Here is a 19,865-nt window from a genome sequence, read left to right as displayed (position 1 = left end):
ATCAAACTGAAGTTTAAAGAACCATTGCATGTGGTAAACCCAACCCAACTAGAATTCCAAAAGAGTTCAAGAAACCCAGAGGCTAAATCCAAATGTCCCAACTCGGGTTAGGGTTAGGCAGTGGACTTGACTGGCGTGCTGCCATCACTGGAGTACAGAGGGCTGTTTAAATCCAAACATCAAACATTCATCAAGTTGGAAAGGGAACACAAGCCCTCTGCAGCCTACAGAGAGTCCAGAGGACGGACATTTGGATTGAGCCTACAAATGATTGTTCAGTGTTCGTCCAGCATACCCCAACATCTGGATGGTAGACTAACTGCTGCTTAAGCAACCACGAAGCCCCTCGAAGCACTAAAGAAACTGACCTTCCTGCTTTGAACACTATCCTCGTGATAGTGGTACACCTGAATAAATTACAATGACATGTTAAAATGCAGCTCACTCAAGTGTTGGGCAGGAACATCCATCTTTTGATACTCTGTTAAATGTCATTGATTGAAACAGTTACCAGTTCATTTGGTACACTTGTTCAATCTGAAGCGCTTCATCACTGGACTATAACTACATTGGTTTTATTATTCATTATGTAAGTTGTAGCTCCTGATGCTCTGGTGTAGATGTTTTACACTGAGAAGTCTTCAGGTCGTACTGAATATCATTTCACTTCTGAACATAATTCAAAGCTTCCATTGAGGTTGGGCTTTAAATGTCTGTTGTGGTTGTATAGATGTAATTCATGGTGCTCCCAGAGTGCTGACACACGTCTCCTTTTGTGTGCAGCAAACTCTTTCTTGAGCTCAGTGAAAATGTTTTTGAAAGGCAAAACGCCAACAAATATGGATTGAAGCAGAACATTTTGATAGATAAAAACATTTGAGAAATTAGCACTTTTCAAAGTTCTGGAGTTATTGGAAACAGTTGGATCACACAACTCTAAATCTTGAGCAGCCACCACTGGAATCTAGCTCTAATAATAGCATGACAATAATAATATTACTGGAGCCTGATCTTCATGAACAACTGTGCAGAAATAACAGCTTTAAACACAATGCATAGCCATGCAAAACAAAGAAAAGATGCGCAGCGTTTTCATTTTGAATGTCAATGAATAAAGCTTCAAAGCTTCCAACTATTTGGGACAGCCCGAGCAGCTTTTCTCTTTCCATGCATGATTGATATTTGTCTGTGCGATAAAACAGCTATTTTACCAAATCCAAAAATGTTGCAATCTCACACTGCTGTCTGTTAACTTAGCTCCACCTGGTGACTGTTGGACTCGTTGTCTATGGGTGAGCTTTGCCTTTCAAGCCCCTGAAGCGATCTTTTCTCAAGAAGCTTCTTACTAGAAGTACTGAGCTCATGCATGAACTGGATTTGACTCGTCTGTACTTGTTGTCACTGTGCTCTTCTCCCTCTTTTGAAGTAAGTGGGGCTCAGCTGGAAAAAAGTGACAATACACAATGCAACATACACACAGTGACACACACCTGGGTTTTGTTGTCCTTGTATTGCAGATACACCTCAGTGTGTCCATTCACACCATTCCATCTGTTGGCTGGAGCCTGCTGGAAGAGAAGAATCTATCATTTATTCACACACGTTCCACATTCTTTCAGGCTTTAAAAGGATAAATCAGGGAAGATGTTTGGAGTTCACCAAAGGCATGAGGCAGACTCCAAATGCTCTTTGGATTCTAGAAGCACCGGCCTCCCATCTTTAGTCCTGACTTGTTGTACCACACTTGGTTTCATGTTCTCTGGCTCCTCTTTATTGTTTTGTTTCAGAAACAACATCTGAACTGCTGAATCTCTTTCCTCTAACGCAGCTGTATTAACAGGGCGGTCTAGCAGCAATCAACAACACAATGAAGTTACATTCATATAATCCCAACACAATAACAGAACAGCGTTATCAGCGGTAGCCATCCTGTGAGCACAGTGCTTTAGCCAGCGTGTGGGGCACAACAGAGAGACTCACATGCACGCTCTGCTGGACTGAACGCACACAGAGGAAGAGTGACTTAACTCTGCTCGGATAGACATTACTCCATTATATCTCCACACAGCAGAAAGTTGTTTGAAGCTATATTAATGCTAAGAATCCTGTATATAGAGTCTTTAGCACATAGCCCCACAAAGAAGGTTACGATATTGTAACTACGTCAGGCGGAGCTCTCTACTGGATTCTAAGGGTTATACTCTCTCTCCAATATGTGCACCTTCTGAAATTTGCATAAGCATCGCCGGCCAATCAGGTTGTGCCTAACCAAATACTTGCAGACCCCACAGTACATAAGGCAGCACAGCCAGCTGCTGAACTATCCTATACCCTCTCCAGCATGCAGCGTAGGAGCAGCAGGCCCCCCTGCAACACACACCCACCCATTTCATCATTCCAGCAAGCACAGACCTTCAACAGAAGCCCGACATGTCCAAGAGATAGAACAGTATGACCTGCGTCCATGTCCTTGACTCGTTGCTTGTAGAATGTGCGCGGGCCTCTTTCCACCTGCCTATAGGCGTTTCTTGGACGGGGCTTTACCAGCCACACCATTCCCGAAGCATTTGAATCGGTGTTCAGCTTGTCTGATGGGGGCCGTGCGCTCAATACAACATGCCAACTGGGGAAAGTAGATGTAGCTTTGCCTCTCTGTCCCCCACATGGGGTGGAAGACAAAAGGCACCCAGCTCCTGATGCCCAAAACTCCTGAAGTTCTTGGGAACAAAGGAGGGATTTGGTCTGAGGGCAGCCACGCTACGGTCACCGTGGAGCAACGAGCAACCGAGGTGCAGCGAAGAGGCAGGAAGTTCACTCGATCTCTGAGCGGAGGTCAGTGCAAGCAGCCTTCAGAGAGGAGTGCTCCAGATACTCAAAGATAAGATAAAGAGGACAAGATACAACTTCACTTATCCTGAAGGGAACTCTTGTGCCAGAGTTTGAACGAGGATTAAAATATATAAACATATATGAACACTAGAGTAAAAGAAGTTTACCGATACAGTGCTAAATAAAATAGCAACAAGAGTAAATATAGTAAAGAAATCAACTAAAATACAAAAAGCTGATTACAACAAAAGATGAGTAACAATATAAAGTGTATAAGAAGGGATACGAACAGTAAAGCCTAATAGAAAAGTAATATGGTGCATGACAATGAGAGAGATATTGTCAATTATATTGAAAGTAATAAAAAGTGATATTGCACATGATGTTGAAATGTAATATTGCACATGATGTGGTTTTTGTTTCAGCTGAAGGTGGAAGTTTTATATCGTTGGATGGCTGCTGGTAGAAGAGACAGGTCTGTGGTGCACCTCGGTGGTGTCAGGCTACGGCTGAAGGAGCTCCTACGTGACTTTAGTGTTTTGTGCAGGGGATGAGAGGTACAGCCCATAATACTGAGTAGTTTCCTCCTCCATGAAACATCCACACACTCAAGTTCCACTCCCTGGAAAGAACCAGAAAGGGTCCTTTATCAAGGCCTTTCCCACTGCGGGAAGGAGGCCCGCATCACCGGGTGTAGGAACCGTTGTGTGTGACTGTGTTAGAGGACGAGCGACCAGCTGTGGCCATTTTAGGAAGCTGCGATATCCTGTCTCGGCCAGGAGTCACGGGAAGCGGGCCCATAGGGGCCAACATAGAAAGGGCCGTTGAATAGGTCAGGCAACGAGACGGTGAGGCAGAAGGAGCCACGGGTGCTCCATCTGTCGACGCTCGCTCCTTCACAGAGGTGTTGTTACGCTTCGCCTCAGCGTTCCTCTGAGGGCGAGCCAACGGCAAATGACGGCTGAACTGAGAGTGAGAGCCCAACTGTGAGGGCGGGGGCACACATGGCGAGAGCCCATGGTGGCTAGAGACATGCCCCGCTGCTGTTGCAGCTCCCTGAATCAGATCATTCAGCTGGCCGACGCTAAGGTCCAGAATGTCAGGTTGGGACATCAGACCGTGGAGATGCCAGCGGAACGCCCAACACGCTCTAGTTGTTAGCAGCTGCAGTACTATTTGAAATATTTTGTCTAAATAATCCAGCGTCTCCCTGTCACGCAGTCTCCAGCTCTCCGGACACTAGAGGACAGTATTACCCACAGAGTCCAGCAGAGGGCAGTGAACCTCACATCGCTCTTCAGCTGGGTTGAGGTGTGGGGACTTCCAGCCCTCGTGCCCTGTGTACAAGCACCTGCATTATGCTCCTCTGATCCTTTCTTAAGGTTTTTCCTTCCATTTGTCACCTATTTGTAGAACGCATAATCCTATTTCATTTCACACAAATCCAGCAATGGGTGTGAATCCTGAATTGAGACACACTAAGGCACCAAACTTTAAGGATGCTGGTAAGATAACACATGGCACATATTAAATACAAGCTTTCAAAAGAATCAAGAAAATGAAATACAAAGAAATGTGGCGATTGTGTTTCCTTGACCTGAAGAAAGAAACAGGAAGAACTCTGTTGTACTCACACTCTTGCCTGGAGAAGAATTTTGAGCATGCACGCTTTTCAGGTCATCTGGATCTGGAGAGGGAAAAAGATGCCATGAAGTTAATGATGCTCCTTGAAGTCTTGCTAAGAGCGGCTTCTTTCCTTCAGTGAGCCAGCAAAGTGAGGAAAACACTGCGACAGAAAGCGAGCTCCAGAATTAAAACATGTTCTTTGTACAAACACTAGTGTGAGAATTAGCACTGTCAATGGAAACTCACTTAACTTGGGGAACATCTTGAGAAAGTGCATTAAGTGCCCATCATACACCATGAGTCGGGCTCTGCATTAGAACCGGAACCAGACAATTCAATTCAATTTAATTCATTTTATACAAAATCACAAATCAGCCTCAGAGGGCTTCTCACAACGCTGGTGCGTTTACTCGCATGTCCACAAGCATCTTTCAGAGAGAATAGTGAAGCAAGTAAAGTATTGTTTCAAACTACAAATATAACATCACTAATGAAGGTTCAAATTGATTCAACTGACAAAGAACCACGGGCCGGCCGTGCATGCTTTTAGCGCATGTAGGTGCATGCTTAGCTCTGCACTGCTCTCATATGGCAGTTACAGCTGATAACGCCGTCCCAGCCGTCCGTGTCATCGTGGAAGTGTGGCACCCACCCTCAGGTCCCCCCTCAGGTAAACACCGTTAGCTACGCAATGTTAGCTACGAGCCACCAGCGCAGGCGCCGCCATGTTGAGAGCCGGTATGAGGAAATAAAAATGCTCCCAATCTTGTATCTTGCACCTTTAAGCTGACGTATAACTGCATAGTGGTGCCAGCCTGGCAACCACTTGTAGAAGCCCTCCAGCCAATGGGGAGGCTGTACTCACGCTCAATGAGGAAGAAAAAGCAGACGACGCCCATGACTGCGATGATGAGCCCCGGTACGATGAAGGACAGGCCCCAGTTGGAGGACACCCAGTAGCCGGCGATCAGAGAGCCCAGGATGTTTCCCACTGAGGTGTGAGAGTTCCACAGCCCCATGATGAGTCCACGCCTGACAGACAGACAGAGACAGAGAGAGACGGACAGACAGACAGACAGACAGACAGACAGAGAGGCAGACAGACAGAGAGAGACAGACAGACAGACAGACAGACAGACAGACAGACAGACAGACAGACAGACAGACAGACAGACAGACAGACAGACAGACAGACAGACAGACATCAGGGTGTTAGTGACTTTCACAATCTCCTCCTTGATGGCCATATATCCTCCTCTGGGTTTAATACTTTTGTTAATATCCAGCTGTTTCTCTGTAATATTGTGACATTTTAATATTATATACAATATATTATATATCATATATTATATATTATAAAGGTGGCTTCAAATAAGCCCAGTTGGCTTTTTGCTTCTTCCTCCACTGTGATATTATTGATCTCTGTTACGTTTGTTTATTTTGTGCTATAATTGTGTAAAACTAATTCATAAACTAAGTCATTAAGTCATTTCAACTGATGAATGTATTAAATATTAATTACAATGATTTAAGTTAACTTTAATAATGATTTTATCTTAAAATGATACTGATCATGTTTTCTTAAGATGGCTGTTAGAATAAAATAGATCAAAATACAAGTTATACAATCATTTGAAATCATTCTTTTCCAAACATAAATACAAACCAGCACAGAAACAGTAGAAGGAGTACGTTCCACTGAGGCAGAGCAGACACATCCATGGTTCAACAGAAGCTAAAGTGTTCTCAGGTTAAAAGGGAGCCCTGAATCTCATTCCACCAACGAGAAGCACAGCAGGAGAAAGCAGGTACCAAGGTAATGCATTCCTGTTAAAGAGATCAGTAAACCATATTTCTAAGTCTTAAAGCGATGATGTTCTTCAGGACAGCGTTGTAAATACAGCACAGTGTGGTTCTCTTCGGGTGGAAAGTGAACAAAAGGAGGGACGTCATACAGGTCGAGGATGTCGACTCTGTTTTCAAGCTTGATGTTAGGAGGGGTACAAGAGGAGCGCCTCCCTTCTCTGCTATGAAGGACCGGGGCTAGTGGTGAGAGGGAGAACAGCTTCAGGTCAGGAGGGAGGAGGGAGGAGGGAGGAGGGACAGCACCAGCTGCAGGACAAGCAGCGGTGGCATCAGACTCTCCAGCATAGGTTGTTGAGCATAGATATTCTCTGTTCCAACTCTGCAACTTTACCAGCAAGTTAGACGCAGCTGGCACAGCCAGATGGAGAGGGCAGTGAGGTCATAGATGAGGTGGCTGGGAAAAGAAATAAAAGGCTGGAGGCCAGTACAAAAGCTATATGTGCATAACCAGAGGTTAGCAACATATGGAGGGTAGCAGCCGCTGACAGGGAGGGCTCACGTCAACGCTAACCGCTATCCACGATCAGAGCCCACTGTGAAGTAGAGCTCAGCTGTGGCACCTGTGCATCAACGTACAGTCAGATCTATAACCTGATAGAGGTTTCTGCTGCTGTCAGATGTTATTCAAATCACAGAGGCAAAGTCTATGTGCCCTTTAGTAGCCTTAACCTGGTAACCTTAAACACGTAGGTAAAGAAAAGTTCACTCTTTGTAGAGCTGTCAGACAACAATTAGTGCAGCGTCCACTGATGACGGGTATAGACAACATCAGGAGATAAGTACACAGAGGGCTGTGATACATGGCGACCAAGGGATCCGTTAGGAGACTGGATGTACAAATCATCACTGAAGGTTAATAAGGATGTTTGGCTGTTCCCTTGGGATGAGGCTGGTAAGCACAGAGGCCCAGCGGCCTGCGTGTGAGAGCAGCATATCCAGGGGGGCGAATCAGAGAATGACGGTCAGGAGACTGCTGATGTGGTGCATGTCTTTGCATGTCTTTGCATGTCTATTTAGGAGCCTAGAGACAGGGAGACAGGAACCTGGGGAGGGTCTCTAGGGGCCGATAAGTTACCAGACCCGGGACAGAGTGAGAGTATGAAGAGTACATTTCAATTGTGAAGTTAGTTGATCCTGGAACAACTCTGCTTTGCTGCTTTGCTTGTAATCTGTGTGATGCAAATAAACCTACGTGAAGTGAAGAGAATCCAGTGTGTCTTGTGTTGTGTGGGTGTTCGTTACCGAGTACCTGATAGTGAGATCCTGTGGTGTCTCACCATTAGTCAGATAGATAACAGTTATTAAGTCAGTTATTAAGTTATTAAGTCTTTTTCACCAGTGCTAGATGAGATCCTAGTCAGAATCAACAGTTGTACTTTGTGACCGTACCTTCCTTTTCCAAACCAGTTGCTGATGCAGGTCACTACACTGGGCCAGCCAGTGGTTTGGACCAAGCCGTTGGCCACCTAGAACCACAAGAGGATGAATGAGTGAGGTATTAGAGACATGGCTAAACACATGATGGGTGTGAGCCTGTGTAAATGATATATAACAGGGGGGGGGGGGGGACGGATTCTTAGATGCATTACAGTTCTCTCTTGAACGATTATGACTCGATGCAGAAAACTCAATAATCGGGAACTTAAAACTCAATTGTCAACGTTATGATCGCTATGCCGACCCTCGCCCACTGAGGAGCAGGTAGGGTAGCAGCACAACGCTATGCCGACCCTCGCCCACTGAGGAGCGGGTAGGGTAGAAGCACAACGCTATGCCGACCCTCCCCCACTGAGGAGCGGGTAGGGTAGCAGCACAACGCTATGCCGACCCTCCCCCACTGAGGAGCGGGTAGGGTAGAAGCACAACGCTATGCCGACCCTCCCCCACTGAGGAGCGGGTAGGGTAGCAGCACAACGCTATGCCGACCCTCCCCCACTGAGGAGCGGGTAATGTAGAAGCACAACGCTATGCTGACCCTCCCCCACTGAGGAGCAGGTAGGGTAGCAGCACAACGCTATGCGTGACATCCGTGGCCACAGAATGGTGTCACAGTAACCGCGCCTCTAATCACTGTATAGTTTTTATGTAGAGTCACATGTTCCAGAAAGTGCTGTTTCTGTACGAGAGCTCAATGCACATGGCCTAGAACAGAGGGATTTGGTTGAAGGTCTATATTATTTATGTGTGAATAAGGCAGCGTGTTCTGTCACAGACTCACAGCATACTGGATCCTGTGGTTCTACTACAAGGATGATGCAATGCTGTAAATGTTCACACAGCTCTTCTATTTGTTACTAATATTGAATCAATAAAAGATAATGGAAGTAAATGTGTTTGCAGTGGCACAATGGATTATTCATTCATCTTCTTCTGGGGCTAAGAACACCTAAGACTGTTTCTCCAAACTCGGGGCGTGCCGACCGCCATCTACTGTAACACAGCGACGATGGACAACAAGCTCCATCCCTGTGGTCCTCAGAGACAGAAGTGTTTTTCAGGATTTACTACTGAAATATTGTGTCTCACCTGGACAAATATGTAGAAGCCCAGATTGTGAATGTTGTAGACGTAACCCAGTCCAAAGAGGCAGGTGAACAGGCCGCTGGTCAGCATGCCCACGGTTAGGTACAGTCGAATGGGCACGCGCTCTCCGATGATGCCGCTGCATGGGCACACAGTGGTGACATTACATTAACCAACAACTTGTTCTCATCAATAAGGGTGCTGAGTGTCTCCCTCACAGAGGACAACATCTTTGAGTTGTGTCTGTTTGTCTGTGAGGTAGCAGGAGATCTTAAACACTGCATTGAAAGCACAGGACCAGTGATTAGTTCACAGTGATGGTCCAGGTCCAGCAGCTGTACAAAGTATCTGGAGTGAAACAAACTGGCACTAGCTCCACAGGATTAAGGAACACTGTGTAATTGAATACTTTTAAAAAATCAACTTAAAACGTATTAAGATTGTGCACTCTTGGTGGAGGTTTGTGCTTTCTGAGCGCTTTCTTGTTGGTTACATGACAAGACTGAATGTTATCGTAAGAACACCTAAAATAAATCCACATACATCATTAATACAGGATCTAGATCTCCACAATACATTGATTCAAGAAGAAGAAGTGCAGATGTGATGAATACGTGCAGCTCTCCAGAACACACAGAGATAGAAAACAAGAAAGACAGTTCAGTAGTTTGTTCTGTTCCAGCTCCTCTGTGTCAGCCACAGTCTAAGATGCAGAAGAAGTTTATTAAGACAAACTGGTTCATCTAGCCTGGAGGGAGAGGGGGGTGGGGGATGTGGGTGCTGTGAGTCTTTCAGGGCTTTTAACCCCTTTAAGATCTTGTCTTCATTCGTCAAAACGTTCTGTTCATAACTAAAATAAAGACAAACGGTTGATTAGGTTTTAATGTGGGATACACCTGGTACTAACCTGTGGATCTGGATGTGTTATCAGCTGGGCTTGCTTAAGCCAGCAGGAAGAGTCACTGATTTTCACCACCACGACCTCTGACATAATGGCTTTGTAGTTTATTGTATCAATATCCTTTTCTTACATTCAGAAAGTTTGGTAAATGTATTCTTCACCTCTGAATACAACGGTCTTACCTGAGGTACATCCCCACCGCATAGGCACAGAGGAAGGAGTAGTCCATGGCTCCCAGCAGCTGCTTGTAGTTCCTTTTATCTGAGAATAGAGAGAAGAGTTGCATAGTTAGGGACAGTAGATCAGATTTACTTTATCCTCAGCTGTGTTTATTGGTCTTGATGCTTCCACGTTCTTCCGTGAGCAAAGCTGAGGAGAACATACTGCTACATGCTCTGTGCATTCTATTTGTATTATTATGTCATCAATTCTATTTCCACATTTCTAGCCAACGTGTGGGTGCTAAAGGGACAACAGACTAATACTTGGACAGGGGTAGGCAACCTGGTGGCATGCGGTAGGTAGACCAATGGCACACTAGCAATAAGTGTTCTGGGAATGTTAAAGTCTCATCCGCATGCCAAATGTCCTCTTTTACAGTCATCGGCACTTGAATGGCCTGTTATTTACCATGGTTTGATAGACCCAGCCTGCTCTCAGATTCTAAATTGAATTAAATTTAAATTTTGTTGCACAGTAATAATTGAACTCAATGGTAACCTTAATGTTGATATAGACACCGATTAACAACATTTCATATGGCACTGACCACTGACTAAGAGGACACCAAAACTCTCTGTCATCCTCTGAAACCCCCAAAATGGTAAAATGTGAGGAGTCCAGCAGATACGAACCGAAAGGCTTCCAGCTACAGTCTGTGCCTGAGTGGAGAGATGGCAGCTGGCTGCTGCTGGAGGACACCATGGTGGAGAGCTCATTGGCTGATGAGCAGTTCCTATGGAGCTCACTCTGTCAACACACAACAAGGAGAGCAGCAATCAGTGGACACATTCCACCCCACCCCATGTTCTCTGTCCAGACCAATGTGACTTCATACGTGATATCAAACGGATGGTATGTGTGAGAATATATTGATATGTTAAGTCACTAATTAACATCTAACGATGTAAACAGAGAAAGAGAGAGAGTGAGTGAGAGAGAGTGAGAGTGAGAGTGAGTGAGAGTGAGAGAGAGTGAGAGTGAGAGTGAGTGAGAGTGAGTGAGAGAGAGAGTGAATGAGTGAGAGTGAGCAATTGAGAGAGAGACAGAGTGAGAGTGAGTGAGTGAGTGAGTGAGAGTGAATGAGTGAGCGATTGAGAGAGAGTGAGAGAGAGAGAGAGCAAGAGTGAGAGAGTGAGAGAGTGAGAGAAAGTGAGAGAGAAAGTGAGAGCAATTGAGAGAGAGACAGAGTGAGAGTGAGTGAGTGAGTGAGTGAGAGTGAATGAGTGAGCGATTGAGAGAAAGTGAGAGCGAGAGAGAGAGAGACAGAGACATAGCAAATGAAAAACATCAGGAACCAAAGAACCCAGCCTTTGGTCCCGATACGATATTATCACGGTATTTAAGTCGTGATATTATTGCGATATGCTGAGTGTTGTGATATCAAACATTGCGATATATTGCAATTTATTACTGCAAATGATGCCGTTTGTCAACATCTGTTTTATCTAATAAGGTAACGTTTTTACTTGGTTCATCTCACTTCAGTCGATTTCTAATAGGAATAATAATGAACTAAAATATATATTATTAACCGTTTCCTTTTATTTTGTTTGGCATCTATAGTGGTGATTTGCATGAAATACACAATTGAAATGATTTGGGGAAAAAGAAAGTATTTTCATTGATAAAAGAAATCTTAACATTAGTTATTTTAATGATGTATTATAAGTTAAACAGCTCATTACTCTCTAATATGTATTTATGTTGCTGTGACATAATGATAATATCATCATTTACTTTGGTCAGATGCTTATTTCTCCTGAATGGAGCTTGAAGGCTGAACAGTGTAACTCAGTGGAACCTTCCTCCGGCTCTTCTCCGTTACAACAGCTGCTGCTGTCACTGTTGCAGCTCTGCTATTGACGATTCAAACACACACTTGTAACTAATCTGAGGTCACATGACTCTCTGCTCATTAGTATCCACAATGCTCTCACTGCTGATTCAAGTCACTTTATACCAGATACAATGTTGCAATGTTAGTTTCCTCTGAAATGTTTACTGCAAAGCTTCAGGTGAGCAAGACTCTCAAACACACACACACACACACACACACACACACACACACACACACACACACACACACACACACACACACACACACACACACACACACACACACACACACACACACACACACACACACACACACACACACACACACACACACACGTGTTACGTGACTGACTCGAGAGGAGATTTCACCGCACACTCCAGCAACATGTCTCAATGCAGGAGTCAGGACACCATCGATACAGTAGCTCTTTCTACTCGTATGGTGATGAAACTGTGACTTTAACAACCGCAGTTACTCCCGATATCCCTAATTGCAATATTAATAGTTTCTATAATAAATATTGATACTTGGAATCGATATTTTGTGCCAGAACACCCCACCACAGACACACTCTTCACGTTTGAACTAACAAACACTAAACAATGGTTAGATATTCACTTGTTTCACTGATTTCTAGAACGCTCTCGACTCTGTTTGGCATGAAGGGCTCTCTCACAGACTTCTTCATGAGGCCTCCCCCTCCAGATAGAGAGGTGAAGAGTCTGTTTTATGCTGACGACCTGCTGTGACTGTCTCCTGCTGAGCAAGGACTACAACAGCTGGACATAGTAGAAAAGTTACATTTTACACGTACACAGAAACACCATGTAGAGCATAATTAGGCCCACTGATAGTTAACATTCAAAAGAGAGCACTCGCATGTCTTAACCACCTTAAATCCTCCACTCCAATGTCCTTCAAACCCAGAAGCTGAGCCCAGAAAAGAGTCCTCTATGTCAGCTGGTGCTGAGGCTAACTGCCCCCTCTCACACACCATGTGACCAGAGACGACTCATTCTACCTCTGAGCCAAAGCAGACCGGAGTACCACCACGGGAGCAAAGCCATGTACTGCTGTGGACGGGGCGTCAGCAGAACGTATTATAGACACCTAACAAAAGTCAGTATTAGCTGAGGAGTACGCTGTGTTTAGAATATTCTCACCTTGCCGTCAGACAGCCTGACTGGGAACTACAAAGCGATAATAAGGGTAATACTGACGGGTAACACGCTGATGGATGAATTCCTCATACAACCACACTTTAAAAACAACTAACTATCCCCTTAATGCTCCACAGTTGCTGTGCTTGCACTGGTCATAGCACTGTCATATAGATAGAGCCGTTAAACACACAACGCTGACACGCACAGGTCCATCTGTAGAATGGATATTCTCCTCAGCTCTCTGCTTGAGGCGCAGGTTACTATTGAGTCATTGCTGAAGCTGGTAGGATAACTGATGTTGCACAAGGATGCTCTGGTATGTGTTGCCACAGTTCCGCATACTTCACAATGCCATCCCTTTAATGGACAGCGGTGGTTAAACACAGAAGGCTAATTCCCCGTACTAAGCTTAAGTCGAGCCTCATCATAAGATCATCATCAATGGCAGTCTCATCTTAATAGTGTTCAGTTTTAGACTGAGGATGCATCACCGCCAGGGAAACTGGCTCAGGGTGTGTTGCTGTTTGTGTGGATGCAGATGCATGTCATGTTTATCCAATAGGGACAAATACATATTCGAATATATACGAAATGAGAATTGCACAACAATTTTCCAATGCAATGTATCACAGCATGTTTAGCTCCTGTCCCTAGGGGGGCCTCTGATGCCAGGCATGTGAAGTATTGAGTGTACAATAACAATGAGCATTTGTTACCTTGACGATGCTAATGGGCTTCCTGGAGAGGTGGAAGCTGGTGTAGAGCAGGAAGGTGAGGAGGAAAGTGAGAGCTCTGTACCTGCAGAGAGGAAACACAAGAGGGCAGCAGTGAGCGCTGAAGGACCAGAGAACAGATCCAAACCCCCCCTCTGAGGGGAACCAGCATGTCCTGTGTCAGTGTGAGGTGAGGGGGTGACAGGACACAGCTCACGCCTGCAGTCTCCTTCATTGCCAACAATACAGGCTAAAAACACAGCAGTCAGAGAAGAAGATGGTATTTAGGGATATTTGTGTAACATGACCAGTAGCAGGTGTGGGTGATAGGACCTCTATATCATGGGATTTGGTGTTTGTTTCTGCAGTGACGGTATTTCTTCACAGTATTAGAAAATGAAAAGGGACATCACTTAATCTCGTTCTATTGGCAATGAAAGGGAACATAAGAAATATTCAATGTGTTTTTTGGCTCCAAATAAGAATGAAAATGAGTTCTAGAGCTACATGTGCAGTGCTTTCACACACTTACTGTGTATAACCTGTTTGTTCTGGTAGCAGTTAAAGTCGGGGGTATCAGCACTGTAGCACTTGTTTCAGACTCACAGATATCACGTGGCAAACAAACACATAGCTAACGTTAACATAAGCAAACTCTAGCGAGAGTCAGCCAGCTGTCATATTACTAATATATCAAACTAACAGATCGGTCATTTCTTCTCTGACAGAAACAGTAAAGTGTAACATGGACGCAAGCCAACGCATGGATTCCTCAAGACAAGCTGAAGTAAGTAAGTTAGCTACTTGACTCCTTAACTTAGCTAATGTCAGTTAGTAACGTTAACACGCCGTGTGCCGGCGTATTCCTTAAACATCGTGGATGTAACCTTCACTTCTGTGAGCTGCATCTCTTTGTTTGGATACTTTTGGGATCTTTGCAGACTTGTCTTGGGTAAAGTCTACCCTCGTGAGGACACGCTCATTTTAGAGGTTGGAAATTAAGCGACATCTGATTGGCTACTGATGATTCCCTGGTGAAAACATATATTTGTGGATTTCCATTATATTTATTTAAAACAAGAAATATTTGTGTGTTGATCAAAACGTTTTTTTTGTGATCAACTTTTGACACAAACATTGTTGTGCACACTGTCGGGTTGTCTTAATGTCTCTTCTGTTGTGACTTGAATCTGTGCACGTGTGTTTTCTATCTAGTCTGAACTTTGGCTCATGAGCCAACAAACAGCGTCTCCCGCTTCTCATGAGAACCAGAGTGAGCCGGCTGATTGTAGAGTAACTACGACTCTGTTTAACCTGTTGGTGCACATTTGAGCTGTTTATGCTCGTTAGATCGGTTTGATTTGTTTGAATGCTTTTTATAATCTTTTCTAGATCTTATCCTGTAATAAATACTTAAAAGACAGAAAGCTTAAGATACTTTTGATTTCTCTCAAGGAAATACCTTCATTTCCTCCACACACACGGTCCCACACACGGGGATTCATGCACATGCCTTTAACTTGAACTACACACTAAAAAGAATAAATAATTAAATCCACAAACAAACAGACAAAACAAAACAAATCCAATAAAAATAAATGGACTGTACTTGTATATTTTCTAGTCTTTTCGACAACTCAAAGCGCTTTAACACTACATGTCATCATTCACCCATTCACACCTTGATGGGAGGGGCTAAGTGACACCTGCCTATCAGACTAACTCATTCACACCCTGATGGGAGGGGCTAAGTGCCCCCTGCCTATCAGACTAACCCATTCACACCCTGATGGGAGGGGCTAAGTGCCCCCTGCCTATCAGACTAACTCATTCACACCCTGATGGGAGGGGCTAAGTGCCCCCTGCCTATCAGACTAACCCATTCACACCCTGATGGGAGGGGCTAAGTGCCCCCTGCCTATCAGACTAACACACCGTAGGCTCAGCTACGGGAGCAGTTTTTGGGTTAAGTGTCTTGCTCAAGGACATATCGACATGCGACCAGCGGAGCCGGGGATCGAACAGCCGATCCTCTGATCGAAGGACGAGCTGCTCTCCAGTCAGCCACAGTCGCCCCAACATATCAAATAAGAAATGGGTACTCAGACATCCTATCAAAACATTATTCTGGATTTAATTTTCTGTCTGTGGATTCTGTTTACATTTATATATAATCACTATTATGTTTGTAGAGTCACACAAGACATCTGTGAATCCATCGGCTATGTCTTTATAGACAATAGCTGTTTGCTGCTATATTAATGTTGACAAAGCCATCTGTATTCCTGACGAAGCCAAACATCATTAACAGCTGTCAATGTTACACCCTTCTGAGTTTCATACATACAGGATATCCTTGTGCTTTGTTTCACACTCATGTTTACTTCTTCCTGCCGTGTTGTGTGTTCTGATTTGATCTGTGCTGATAAGAAGTACGGATAAATCCTGAGACATATTCAGGGGTTCTGTTCCTGTCTTATCGTTGACATGTAAACATCGTCCATTTCTCACCACATCGCTCCTCTTGAGCTCTTCTCCTGTGAGTTGACGGTTCCATATCATATATTTCATTCACAGTTATCAGCCGTCCATCTTGTGGCGGTGGTTCTGCCTTGTGCCATCTCTTCATAATAGCCTTCTTACAAGCTGCTAGCAACACTTTCAGCAGATAGCCGTCTTGTCTTAACACAATATCTGCTGTCATGTTACCAAAGTAGAGTGACATACAGGGCTTAGGTATATCATAGCCCAGAATTTTGACTATAACCATATGGACATTTCCCCACAACTGTACAATTTCCGGACAAAGCCAAAATACATGGGAGTGGTCTACATTTACTGCCCCGGTTGGACAATAGACAGACATTTGCTTGTAATTTGGGGGATAATAAAGAATCCGTTTCACGCCTTGTTTGAAGCCGCTCGGCTCCAGACAGTTGTGTGAGGCCCTCTAGCAACACCTTTTGGTTAGCTACGTTAGCTACGTTAGCTTCATCACCTGCCGGTGATTCTGCGTCGAACACCCGGGTTTTCTTGTGATTTCTTTATTTTCTTCTCAGACGTACACCTCATTTGGGATTTCACTCCTCTCATACTCAACCTGATCTTATCTTAGTGCAGATCTATATTAATAGGCGGTATTTTGAAAAAACGACTCTGAGGAGCTCACCACTACACGTCTTGTTGTAGCGCCACTGGAAGTCTGATCAACCTGACGTTGTGTGTGTGTGTGTGTGTGTGTGTGTGTGTGTGTGTGTGTGTGTGTGTGTGTGTGTGTGTGTGTGTGCGTGTGTGTGCGTGTGTGTGCGTGTGTGTGTGTGTGTGTGTGTGTGTGTGCGTGTGTGTGCGTGTGTGTGTGTGTGTGTGTGTGTGCGTGCTGACTGGAGATAAACCAATTGAGTCAGCTCGACGGCACTCTGTGAGCGCGTTCCAGTGTGTGTCTGACAACAAACAACAGCAACACAGCTGGTAAGGCGCTGCTCTAACCCAGCTCTCACGGACACCACACTGCGTGCTGAAGCTGCACCAAATATGTATCTACCTCACAATATGTATCCTTATCCTCATATAGCCCGGCTGATTTCATTATGCTTCAAAACTTCCACCGGTGCCATGGTAATCAAGGTTTAATCAGTATTGGACTCATCAGGTTGTTGTCTTTGTTTGGTATGCAGCCATTACCCCAGTAAACCAAAGAGCTCATGTTTCCCATGAAGTACGTAGACTCTATCAGACTATTTCACTCCGCCATTGGCTCACAATGACTCCATAACGGACGGCTGGTGACCAGCTGCAGGTCAGCTCGAGGGTGGAAGTGGCTCTTTAAGCTGGAGTTCATTCTAACGACTTAATAACCAGGTTATATAAAACTCAATGCTTCAGAGTTTCTTCCTTGATTTATATTTTGTATTAAGAGTTTGAATCGGCAAAGCAGCCGAACGAGTAACTAATATTGTCAAATAGATGTAGTGAAGTTAAAAGGACAATATATTCCTCTGAGATGTAGTGGACTAGAAGGATAAAGAGACGTGAAATGGAAGTACTCAAATTAAGTACAAGTACCTCAAAGTTGTACTTAAATACAACTTAAATAGCCTAAATGTAATTAGTTACATTTCACCTCTGCTAATACAAGTACAAGTAACTTTAAAATGTACACGATCCTTTGGGAAACACTGTGTGAAGACTGTACTCGCTAGTACAACAAATGAATCTGTTTCATCCTGTTTGAGTAACGTTTGTTAAAAGCTACAGGGCGCAGCCTCCTCGACATGTGTGAGCTGTTTCTAAAGATTTACTGACAACCAAAGACCGTTTAGGAACGTCAAGAAGAGAGACGGGCTAACACATTGGTGGTTTTGCAGTTTTCATGAGACATGTTAACAATAAGAAAGATATACAATAACAGCCGCATCCTTTCATTTAGATGAATCTGATGATTCTTATACGCCGTATGTAACTTCCTGCAATGCAACAACTCGCATGACTTCTTGCAGTTGACGTCAAAGCGTGACCAACCCCACGTCTGCCCAACACTACGATGCCAACTAATGTTTTGAAAGCCCTCAGTAGAATGTAGTAGTTCCTGTTCTCAGGACTCTGCTGTGCACCATCCTCAGTGACAAACGTCATGGGAATGCATGACGTGACATTACTGCTCGGCCCACATGGACAGAAAGGTCTGTACGTGCTGACTGATACACTGAAATGTCCATATTGCACAGAAATATCTGAATAAATAATATCTTGATTAACTGTGGCATCTTGTTGAAATAGTCTTGGATGGGGAGAAATTCAACAAGTCAAAATGAAATAAGCACATCTGCACATCCACATTCAAATAAACTGATTGCCAACGACTAAAACAGCTGGCAAACAATTCACACTTTCACATTAGCTGCACATTGATGGCAAATTGACAGAAACACAAACTCAGAGGAAAGACTAACTACGTAAAGACTGTAAAGAGACTACACCCGCTTAAACACACACAACCAGGTTCAGACTCACCACTGGTCCCTGTCGAAGGACACCAGCAGGCGGATCCCAGGAGGAACGGTGGCCATGTTTGGGCACGGATATTGAGAATGACAGTGACGGGCAGCTGGTGTGGCCTCACGCTGAGGAGGCTGATGGGGTACACACAAACACGGTGGCGCCGCCGTGGCTCATCTCCATCTCAGAGGAAGCTGCTTGCAGATCGGCAACATGAGGATACACGGTTGAAACCGTGAGCACTGGAGCTGGAAGGACAGCACAAATCAGGAGTCTGAGAAGATGACAAGAGAGGGAGAGAGGAGGGAGAGGGGGGAGAGAGGGAAGAAGAAAAGGAACCGGTAAACGTAATGGTACATGGACTGTACTTGTATTTCTCTTTTCTAGTGTTCCGTCCACTCAAAGCTCTTTAACACTACATGTCATCATTCACTCATTCACACCCATTCATACACTGATGGCAGCGCTACCATGCAAGGTGCCACCTGCTCATCAGGACTATCTAACATACACACCTATACACACACCGCAGGAACAGCAGTTCCTGTTGGAAGTGCAGTTTTCATATACCTTCCCTTGCCAAATTTGACAAGGCGGTTGGATAAATAACTGCATTTCATGCGAGTCACACGGCCTCGTCTATGCCCCCGTTGCTCTTACATGAACGCAGCAAATCACGCCTGGTCTCCAGTCCGCCGGCACACCACACGATGTTTGCTGCGGCTGAGAGGAGCACCCGGACCTTCAGACGCGAACAGCGACCGCCGCTAGTGTAGGGACGAAGGCTATGTTCTCTCATGATCCTCGTGTATAACAAATGGCGAACATGAAACAAGTAAAACAAACACCTCCAGAACCTCCAGTCTTCAACAATGTATCGACAGAGACACGGGCGATCAGCAGAGGAAGCTACAATACCTTTCCCCTCATGCGTGAAACAATACGGCAGCTAGCGGGTCACATCGCGGCTAGATCTAACGTTCAACCGCCGACCTTCGGTCCGTCTCGTGACGTTACCCGATCACAATGAGCCACAAACACTCCATTCCTGCTGCTGAGCTTACCTCCAAGGGAAAGTCGACGGTTTCGTCTTTGTTTGTGCCTTCAGTTGAGCGACATGTCCTCCACTTCCTTGTTGTGTGAAAGCTAGCCCACTGTCACCTCAAAGCCACTCACACATACACACACAC

The 19,865-nt window shown here is 44.7% G+C and overlaps 1 protein-coding gene across 3 annotated transcripts in view; it reads right to left on the bottom strand.

Annotated features, from left to right (window-relative positions):
* The window catches only part of slc37a1 (solute carrier family 37 member 1), a 34,547-nt gene extending 14,682 nt beyond the window's left edge, over window positions 1-19,865 (bottom strand). Inside the window, exons 1-10 of one of the 3 annotated variants that reach the window (XM_076081031.1) lie at window positions 19,740-19,865; window positions 18,691-18,949; window positions 13,684-13,765; window positions 10,600-10,714; window positions 9,928-10,006; window positions 8,848-8,983; window positions 7,711-7,787; window positions 5,321-5,487; window positions 4,464-4,516; window positions 1,491-1,568 (exon numbers count right to left, since the gene is read on the bottom strand). In XM_076081031.1, coding sequence (XP_075937146.1) covers window positions 1,491-1,568; window positions 4,464-4,516; window positions 5,321-5,487; window positions 7,711-7,787; window positions 8,848-8,983; window positions 9,928-10,006; window positions 10,600-10,714; window positions 13,684-13,765; window positions 18,691-18,746 — 843 coding nt within the window. In that variant the 5' untranslated portion in view covers window positions 18,747-18,949; window positions 19,740-19,865. The remainder of the gene's footprint in view (window positions 1-1,490; window positions 1,569-4,463; window positions 4,517-5,320; window positions 5,488-7,710; window positions 7,788-8,847; window positions 8,984-9,927; window positions 10,007-10,599; window positions 10,715-13,683; window positions 13,766-18,690; window positions 18,950-19,739) is intronic. The other 2 variants (XM_076081033.1, XM_076081032.1) reach the window with 2 other exon arrangements.

The sequence above is a fragment of the Anarhichas minor genome, unplaced genomic scaffold, assembly GCF_050575085.1.
Source record: "Anarhichas minor isolate MPS153535 unplaced genomic scaffold, ASM5057508v1 ptg000078l, whole genome shotgun sequence".
NCBI lineage: Eukaryota > Metazoa > Chordata > Actinopteri > Perciformes > Anarhichadidae > Anarhichas > Anarhichas minor.
This window is presented reverse-complemented; position numbering and strand designations above follow the sequence as displayed.